General features: G+C 43.2%; 2 protein-coding genes and 1 long non-coding RNA gene across 3 annotated transcripts; 1 reads left to right on the top strand and 2 right to left on the bottom strand.

Annotated features, from left to right (window-relative positions):
• Positions 1–411: 411 nt before the first annotated feature.
• arpc4l (actin related protein 2/3 complex, subunit 4, like) lies at positions 412–2907 on the bottom strand. Its single transcript, XM_028003673.1, has 6 exons — positions 2771–2907; positions 2057–2175; positions 1637–1748; positions 1456–1551; positions 1039–1209; positions 412–953 (listed from the first exon to the last, which is right to left on the bottom strand). The coding sequence occupies exons 1-6, from the start codon at positions 2771–2773 to the stop codon at positions 948–950; spliced, it is 507 nt and encodes a 168-aa protein (XP_027859474.1). The 5' UTR covers positions 2774–2907; the 3' UTR covers positions 412–947.
• A 148-nt stretch (positions 2908–3055) lies between these two features.
• Positions 3056–7393, top strand: tada3l (transcriptional adaptor 3 (NGG1 homolog, yeast)-like). Its single transcript, XM_028003671.1, has 9 exons — positions 3056–3411; positions 3682–3925; positions 4488–4735; positions 4832–4937; positions 5424–5559; positions 5669–5772; positions 5929–6035; positions 6541–6732; positions 6819–7393. The coding sequence occupies exons 2-9, from the start codon at positions 3716–3718 to the stop codon at positions 7009–7011; spliced, it is 1296 nt and encodes a 431-aa protein (XP_027859472.1). The 5' UTR covers positions 3056–3411; positions 3682–3715; the 3' UTR covers positions 7012–7393.
• LOC114135947 (uncharacterized) lies at positions 5419–6619 on the bottom strand. The gene is made up of 3 exons (XR_003593700.1): positions 6501–6619; positions 5681–5842; positions 5419–5553 (listed from the first exon to the last, which is right to left on the bottom strand). It is a non-coding gene; the product is annotated as an uncharacterized LOC114135947 (long non-coding RNA).
• Positions 7394–9224: the final 1831 nt, after the last annotated feature.

The following is a 9224-nucleotide window of genomic DNA, read 5'->3' as shown; positions in this document are numbered from 1 at the left end:
TTACTGCCTGCACTAGTTGTAGAATTAAACAAGAGGAAGTGAACATTTTAGTAGGGCTTTACATCTTGGAGTGACAGCTACTGTTTTATTTAGAAAGCGGTGCCAATGTGAGGTTATTGTCATAACTGAAAGTAATAAAATATAAAAGAAAAGCAGTTAGCTCAATTTTCATCATGACGGCTATTTGCTGCAAGTAAGACATCGAGAACTTTGGAGTAGTCCGCTCAACCCCACTTTAAAACCAAATGACCTTATCTCCCTGAAGTGTCATGCTAACATGCCGTCCGCAGCACTTCCCCTTCCTCGCTGACATGACCTCACTGCCTTCGACGAACCACTTCCTCAGAAAGTGTTTATAGGTGCAGCGGCACCAAACCATGTATGGCGCTTTTCTGACTCCAAACACACAAGTACAAACAGATGACTTTTATTTCTCTCTCATTATTTTTTCTTTCACTGGTTACCATGGCAACTTTAGAGCGGCTTCCCACTCCGTGATTTAATGCCGCGCGGATCGCTCCCCTTAGACATTTTTGTGTTCAAAACTTTGGAGACAATTTTTGAAGCAATGGCGACAGAACATACAGGACTCCGTTAGACGATACAAAAAAAACAAACAAAAAAAAAACCCGGTCATTTTTCTTTTTTTATCTGCAACAACAAATCCTCAGCGCTCCATCGTATTCATGGCTATCAACTTGATTAATACTTTAAGGACCCGCCTTTGTTTGGGGATTTGTTCAGAGAGGCTGACAATGAAACTGGCAAATATTTCATTATATACAGGAATTGATATCCATGAATACGGGGGAAATATTACAGGATGCACACAAAAGGCTGTCGGATTGGTCACAACGATCTCATCTCCTCGCTGATTGGCTGTTTACTCCCTAAGTTCTCCGTGAGTTGATTGGCACCTTAGAGAGACCCCAAAGACAAGGCCAGCATCAGAACTGTGGAAAGGAAGCGGATAATTAGCCTCAGTCATTATGTCAAACAATATTCAAGCCTATAAAAAATTTTAAAAAATAAACGTACGTTCTTGAGGAATTCTTCAGCGACGATGCGGGCCCTGGCGTTGACGGACAGCTTCATCTCGCTGATCTCCTTGTCGATCTCCTCCATGAAGTGAATGACGAAGTCCACCAGCTTGTGTTTGTACATCTGCTCCGTGTGGAAGTTGGTGATCAAGAAACTAATATCATATCCCTGTGGAGATGTGACAGAAGATGCAAACAATTTAGTAAAAAACAAAAAGAAAAGAAAAAATCCATCCGTTTGGCATCTTTCTGCTTATCTCACTCCAGCTTCTGTAGAGGAATATGATTTATGTCAATTCAAATAAGTTGCCTCGGTACTTTATTGTATTCTGTTTGCATATGGATGATTGTACCCTTTGCTGTCATTAAAGGGTTTTAAAAAATCTATATTTTTTTTTTTAAACTGATTCCTTACCTCAACTGGTTTCCTCCTCAGAATGAAGAAGTTCTCAGCTCTCATCATCATGAACCGCATGAACTTGTGGCAAAGAATCTTCTCGATTTCATCAGCCTGCAGTTGAGTAGAATTGCGTTTAGATTCAAAAAGATTGTGGTGTTAAAAAAGCAACAACAACATCAAATTGTGTTAAAATGACCTGCTTGACGGCAATGCTGACTCTGACGGAGTTGATGGACCCCTCGATGAGAACCTTCTCCTTGTCGTTACGGCTGATCACCACGGGCTGGAGAAGCAGCTCCTTACTGCTCCTGTAACCATGTCAACGGAAAACGCATCTTTCAGCCTTCGGGGTCGTTCATTCTTTACAAGATAGCTGCTGAGGGCAAAACAGGCTGCGGCAAGCCCCCTTCCAGCACAACTTCAAAAGCCCTTGCTCGCGCCTGTGCCATTTCTTTCTTCCCTCCCCACGCTTTCTTATGCAAGTCGGATCAAGTCCATACTTGTGTGGCAGCTGCAGGATATCCACAAGAGGCTTGAGGGATGGAATAAAAATGAAAACAACAAACATTCTCGACAGCCACTGGGGCTCCAAATGAGCCAGTGCCAATAAACATACCTGACCTCCACCTCGGGCTTGTTGTGACGCTCCACCACCTGAGAGGAGAAGTTCTCCAGGCAGAGGGCTGCCTGCAGGGTGGCCCTCACAGCGTTCAGGTAGGGGCGCAGAGTCGCCGTCTGAGCAGAAAACGGGAGGAATGGTTATCGCCTGCTATGTTGTTGTGCGATAAAGATCAGAGCAGGAACAAAAGTGAACCTACCAGCTCAAAGGGCCTGACCTCTGAGGTCAGGTTTGACATACATTTCACATTAAGGTTTCATTTCATTCATAATGATTTATTATGCACGTACACACAAAGTTATTAAGCTATAATTCAGCTGTGTGTGGATTTAGGAAGGAAGTGATTGGTTTCTTTAGGAGTAGTGGACGTGATGCCTTCAGGTGACGGTAGCTCGTCGTTATTCTTCAAGCAAATCCTCAACAGTATCGAGAAAAACATATATATATTTTTGCCTTCAAATGTAAAGGTATTGAAAAAATAAATCCGTAACAAGACGCCCGAGAAGAAAAGACAGCTCAGCTAAATCTCCCTTAATTTCTACATATCGTTTCATCAAGAATGTCCGTGCTCTGATTTCTACTGCAGCCCAGCCGCAAAACGGCCACTTAAGCTAGGTAGTTAGCTAATATCGCATTGAACGAACTCGCGATCGGCCGAATTAAAAAGCTAAATATTTAAATATAAAGGTACATGTAGTGTAGGAGACTTACCATTTTTGATCTGTACAAGAAGGAAGTTCCTCAGCCACGCCTGGGACGACTCTTCCGTAAATCCTACATAGTAGAGTACAGCGAAAGTGCGCTCGTTTTCTATTAACTCCTTGTTTGAAGGGGCGGATGTCTGCACGTCACAGAGAAAACCATGAACTAAGTTCAAGCCACCGCCCAGGTCAGAAGTACCTTTAAACAAAACGAGCGTACACCCCGACGAGTCCATTCCATTATTTTATGGGAGAAGACGTTGCGTTTAACGGTTTGTTTTGGGATCATTTCAACGATTTTAGGCCGGTTTCCGAGCAAAGTGTTTATTTTACTACATATTGTACAGTTAGAAAGGTTATAATTAAATTATTAGTAGGAAAGTACTGACGCAGTTACACCATGGTGGGAAAATGGTTTGCTCTGAAGATACTACCTTAGCATTTCAAGTAGATGGGATCGAAACTTGATAATTTTACCCACATATTTGGCGCTACATTGAATGATTAACTTTGTTACCCGCACTAAGGCAGATGTAATTTTACTTTTAAGCGAGTTTTAGCTTTATATGAGGTTACGACGTTGTTTATATACGTTACAAACACCCCTCTCAAAACAATGTTTTTTCCCATCATGGACGCCGTTCACTGACGGTAAATATTGCTACTCTTAAAACATTTAATTTGGGTGCGTATACGCCCCGAATACATAAGAACAGGTTATTAAAACGTTTTTGTATATATTATTTGCGTACGTAATATGAACACTGAAGCAGCTTTCGTGAAAACAGAGCAGTAATTTGGCGGCCGTGTGTTTAGCAGGCAGCCCCGTTTGGACGTGCTTTGGGTTTGAGATGCGAAACGCCGCGCTGTGTGTCCATAAGACGAATGATGAAGAAATGACGACGCTGCCCGTGTGAACAGCCGCTGACAGACACCCCCACCGCCGGACAGCATCATGAGCGAGCTGAAGGACTGTCCCCCGCTTAAATACTACGACTTCAAACCCGTGGAGCATGTGAAGCTGTGCCCCCGCTACACTGCGGTGTTGGGCCGCTCAGAGGACGATGGCATCGGCATTGAGGAGCTGGACACCCTGCAGCTGGAGCTGGAGACCCTGCTGTCCTCGGCCAGCCGCCGCCTGCGGGCCCTGGAGGAGCAGAGACAGGTGCGTGGAGATCCAGGACACTTTATCCACACCTCTTAAACATTTTTGTGTACTTTAAAAAAAAATCACATTATTTCTAAACTTTAATGCAATTTTATTGGGATTTTTACTACGTAGCACATATTTTAAACCTGAAAGGAAGATGCTAAATAGACTTAATGTAAAAAAAATAAATAAATAAATAAATTAGTCTGAAAAGTGTGATGTGTATTTTTATTGAGAGTCTCTTGAGTCAATCCATCCTCCACTTTCCCCTATGGAGCTGGATTATGCTTGTACCAGCTCTCCATATCTGAGCTGAAGTTTTGCTCATTATTCTGTCTATAATGGCTCAAGCTTGGTCAAATCCGGTGAAAATCCATTTTCAAGTTTGTCATAGATGCTCACCCAGTTTTAGCTCTGGACTTTGGCTACATCCTCCTAACAGTTGAATATGCTTTGATCGAATTAAAATTCAGAAATACGTTATTGATCCAAAAGCTAAGTTAAATAAATAAATAAAAGGTATGCACTACTTTGTGACCGCACCACCTTGCCCTCATTGTGGCATGCTCCTCCTCAGATCCTCACAGACTGGCAGGACAAAAAGGGAGACAAGCGTTTTCTGAAGCCGAGCAAGGACCCAGATCCTGCAGCCCCAGTCCGCCACAAGCCCAAGAAGCAAAAACTGGACTGCAAGGGAGGGCACGGGCCGGGCCCAGGACCCGGCAGACCCAAATCCAAAAACCTGCAACCGAAAGTTCAAGAATATGAATTTACAGATGATCCGCAAGATATCCCCCGCACTCCGAAAAACGACGCTCCCAACAGGTAATGAATCCCTGCTTTCCTGTAAACTTACAACCCATAAAAAAAAAATTACAAAAAAAAGTTCTTCAGGCGCCTTTGTGCTACTTTGTTTTTCAGGTTCTGGGCTTCAGTTGAGCCGTATTGTGCGGATATAACCAATGAAGAGACCAGACTGCTGGAGGAGCTTCTGAAACCTCCAGAGGACGAGGCCGAGTATTTCAAAGTATGACAGAAAACCAAACTCGGCTCCTTTATTTGAGGCTAAAACGGCTCAGCTGAGGCTGGATTGTTACTCTACATGTAGACAAGAGGTGTCCCAACCTTATGCCATTACAAAAAAATATTTTCGTAGCATTTTTAAAACTAACATTTTTGCCTTTTTTTTATCTACTAAATAGTCAAGTAAAAGAATGAAAATGTTTGAAGTCAACAAAATAAGTGTTTTTTTGTACAAAATGAATCAGTAAATCATTGTAGATACAAAGTATAAAGGCGGAGTTTCAGAAAAAGCAGGCGTTTTTAAAGAGACAGAGGCCCAAATTCAAGTCGTTAAATTACAAAGTCAAATTTTAGACTTTGAATATTTTACATAATATTTGTATAACGGATTTTGCTATAAACATAATAAGGGGTAGCATTATGGGAAACATAACACAACCCCATTAATAAATGGGAATCTGTTTCTTACACTTAATTCTGTTTCCTGTAGATTCCTGCGTTGGGGAAACACTATTCCCAGCGGTGGGCTCAAGAAGACCTGCTGGAGGAGCAGAGGGAAGGGGCACGAGCCAACGACAAGAAGAAGAGCATCATGGGAGGGCCGCTGTCAGAACTGGATGCTAAAGGTGAGAGAACAACACAGCCATATCTGCCTTTGGCTTTAAAGTGACAGGATCGTATTTCTGCGCAGCCGTGTTTCCATGTCAGCACTCATCCATGTGTTCATCCATGTAGATGTAGACTCACTGCTGAAGAAATCCGAATCTCAGCACGAATCACCAGAAGACGGTTGTCCCTTTGGTCCGCTCACTCAGCGTCTGCTTCAGGCCCTTGTAGAGGTCAGATCCAGGTTTTCTACTCTGATGATTCATGTGACTCCTAAAGCTTAGAGGATTTTTCTTAAAACCCCTTTAAAGAAATCACAGGAGATAAAATATAAAGAAATGATCGTTTGAGTTTTGTTTCACCCCGCATTCCCCCCCGTCGTGTTTTAGGAGAACATTATATCCCCCATGGAGGATTCTCCAATACCGGACATGTCAGGAAAGGACGCTAATGATGGAGCTGGGACTTCCCCTCGAAGTCAGGGAAAAGCTTTCAGGTATTTTTAACATCAACCTAATGTACAGATCCATTCAGTAAACGAGTTTCTCTTAATCATGATGGATTTTATTCTTACAGTTAATGAAAACACGGCATTTAAGACTAAAATATAACATCAGACCAGTAAAAACATCTATTTTATAAAACAAAAATGTGGGCTTTGTAAATACCTGCTTAAAGTTGTTATTTTAAAAAGCTCCTTTTAATCCGATAAACTAGACTCGTCGGGATGTATATTCTAATTTATTGAATATGACTCTGTAAGAACGCCATTGTCTCAACATTAAAAGTCAGCTAGTACTAGCACTGATCTAAGAGCAGCATTTGATGCAGCACTCTGAAGTTGGAAGTTTGGTTGATTTTAAACACGGATGTCAAGGACTAGTCTTACCAATTAATGTCATTAATTTAATATTAATGACATTATGTCCTTTAAAAGGGAGTTGGTGAAACCTGCACACACCCTGGTAGTGACAGTTTCCTGCCGGTTTCTTTGCTCCCAGTGTTCCTCACACACGTTCCCTGGAGGCGCGGATCAAGGAGGAGCTGATAGCTCAAGGGCTTCTGGACTCGGAGGAGCGACCCGGACAAGGAGGAGACTTGGAGGACGAGGTCCTCGCCGAGCTGCAGAAGAGACAAGCAGAACTCAAAGCCCTAATTGCCCACAACAGAGCCAGGAAGCAGGAGCTGCTCCGGTGAGGATTGTACCTTTTTGGTGTAAACTGCACCAACGAAGTCTAGGTGTCAGTTTTGAGCCTTTGACATGCCGCTGTCTCCACAGGTTGGCAAAAGAAGAGATGCGCAAGCAGGAGCTGAGGCAGAGAGTGAGGGTGGCCGATAACGAGGTGATGGAGGGTTTCCGGCGCATCATGGCCGCCAGGCAGAAGAAACGCACACCGACCAAGAAGGAGAAGGATCAGGCCTGGAAAGCTCTGAAGGAGAGAGAAAGCATTCTCAAGCTATTAGATGGATAAAAAGAAGCAATGTTTGGTTTTTCTTCTTTCTTTAACCCACATCTCATCCTGTCCTTACAGACTCAGACAGGAGAAACTGCCCTGTAGTGTAAACATTTATGTGACGTAGTTTTAATAGTGTGTAAAATCAGCCATCTGACTCTCAGCCTTGAGTAACTTTTTTTTTGTACCGTGATTGTTGGATTTTGTCAATCTATGTTGCTCTTTTTTATATGATCATTATTCATTGGTTATGAAACAGAACGACTTAATGTTTTAATTTGTTTTTTCTACATCTACAGTGAGGAAAAGTGCATGATCTGCAGTCTCATTCTCAGAATGTACAGTAAAAGCTGGATAACAAACTAACTCACCTTCTTCAGTAATTAAAAATTCAACATGAGGTTTTTTTGTGTGATTTGTATTTATTTTCTCATCATCTTTTAATTAATCAAATGAGCAGATATGCCTTTTGGTCCAAAGCAATACTGAATATAGCGGCAGGGTGTCCGCATATTTAAAAGTCTTAATTTATCTAAAATTAAGGCTTTAAAATATCTTAAATTCAAACACGAAAATGTAAGTTAGCCTTAAATGTGTCAATTGCAGGCCTTTCAGCATTATTTAATCTCATTCTATCTAGGTTTTTTTTCTTGAAGGACCCTGCAAAAGTTTGAGTTGTGTGCCGACATCTTCACTCGCTGCGTTCTGTGACTCAAAGTGGTTAAGACCATAGACGTGAATACATTATTCATGTAAGGCTACCAGTAACAAGCTGCTAATAGCTGTTTTCTAGCTAGCCGACTAGCAACTAAGTATTAGCAGCAAGCTAGAGAGGTGTATGACATGTGAGAAGCACAAGGTTGTTGCCAAGAGCCACAAAAAGACACACAAAATAACGAAGGGGACCAAAACTGTAAATTTTGTATCTCTGTAGTGATAGAGATTTTACGTTTTATTCATAATTGACCTAAAAAGTCTTAAGTTTGAGTTGGTGAAACCTGTGTCCATGCAAATTGGTCATAATCGTCTGAAGGTTTTTGCTTTCAGATGATTCTAGTTGCACAATAGTTTAAATCGCAAAAAGCACTACAGGAGCTATTGTAGAGAAACACAAAAAAAATCTCTAAAAGAGTTAAATGAAAGCTGATTTATAACTTGAATTGGATGAAGAAAAAACATCTTTTTAATGAAATTAGAGTGGTTTAGCTACATCTTGCATAACTAATTTGCCCCAAAGTTCCCAGCCCAACTTGATTGAAAGTAAAGGTGTGTAAACAACTATCTCCAAACATCAATTCAAATTCAAAAATGTTTCATTGAATCCAAAGAAAAATTTAAATGAACAGAATTAATGTTTTAAAAAAAAGTTGTCCTATTAATGCTTTGACAGTCATGGAACTCCTTCCATAACTTTTCAAGTTTTGTTCATCCATCCATCCATCCATCCATCCATCCATCCATCTTCTTCCGCTTATCCGAGGTCGGGTCGCGGGGGTAGCAGCTTCAGAAGGGAGGCCCAGACTTCCCTCTCCCCAGCCACTTCTTCCAGCTCTTCCGGGGGAATCCCGAGGCGTTCCCAGGCCAGCCGAGAGACATAGTCCCTCCAGCGTGTCCTGGGTCTTCCCCGGGGCCTCCTCCCGGTGGGACGTGCCCGGAACACCTCACCAGGGAGGCGTCCAGGAGGCATCCTGACCAGATGCCCAAGCCACCTCAACTGGCTCCTCTCGATGTGAAGGAGCAGCGGCTCTACTCTGAGTCCCTCCCGGATGACTGAGCTTCTCACCCTATCTCTAAGGGTGGACACCTTCGGTGAGGGATGCCGTCAGGCTGAAGAAGGAGTCCTATCGAGCCTTTTTGGCCTGTGGGACTCCGGAAGCAGCTGATGGGTACCGGCGGGCGAAGCGGCATGCGGCTCGGGCGGTTGCTGAGGCAAAAACACGGGTGTGGGAGGAGTTTGGAGAGGCCATGGAGAAAGACTTCCGCACGGCTTCGAGGCGATTCTGGTCCACCATCCGGCGTCTCAGGGGGGGGAAGCGGTGCAGCACCAACACTGTTTATAGTGGGGATGGTGTGCTGCTGACCTCTACTCGGGACGTTGTGGGCCGGTGGGCAGAGTACTTCGAAGACCTCCTCAATCCCACCAACATGCCTTCCACTGAGGAAGCGGAGCCTGGGGACTCTGGGTTGGGCTCTCCAATCTCTGGGGGCGAGGTCGCCGAGGTGGTTAAAAA

Source organism: Xiphophorus couchianus, chromosome 20 (genome assembly GCF_001444195.1).
Source record: "Xiphophorus couchianus chromosome 20, X_couchianus-1.0, whole genome shotgun sequence".
NCBI lineage: Eukaryota > Metazoa > Chordata > Actinopteri > Cyprinodontiformes > Poeciliidae > Xiphophorus > Xiphophorus couchianus.
Note: the sequence above shows the minus strand (reverse complement) of the source record. Positions and strands in the feature narration are given on the sequence as shown.

What these genes read in the sequence shown, in the direction of transcription:
- arpc4l (XM_028003673.1), bottom strand. An exon ending in TCAGCATTGCCGTCAAGCAG is followed by an intron (nt 1,552 to 1,636) that starts GTCATTTTAACA and finishes ACTCAACTGCAG; the next exon opens with GCTGATGAAATCGAGAAGAT. An exon ending in TGAGGAGGAAACCAGTTGAG is followed by an intron (nt 1,210 to 1,455) that starts GTAAGGAATCAG and finishes ACATCTCCACAG; the next exon opens with GGATATGATATTAGTTTCTT.
- tada3l (XM_028003671.1), top strand. Translation starts at nt 3,716, where the DNA reads ATGAGCGAGCTGAAGGACTGTCCCCCGCTTAAATACTACGACTTCAAA. An exon ending in ACGAGGCCGAGTATTTCAAA is followed by an intron (nt 4,938 to 5,423) that starts GTATGACAGAAA and finishes TGTTTCCTGTAG; the next exon opens with ATTCCTGCGTTGGGGAAACA. An exon ending in GTCAGAACTGGATGCTAAAG is followed by an intron (nt 5,560 to 5,668) that starts GTGAGAGAACAA and finishes TCATCCATGTAG; the next exon opens with ATGTAGACTCACTGCTGAAG.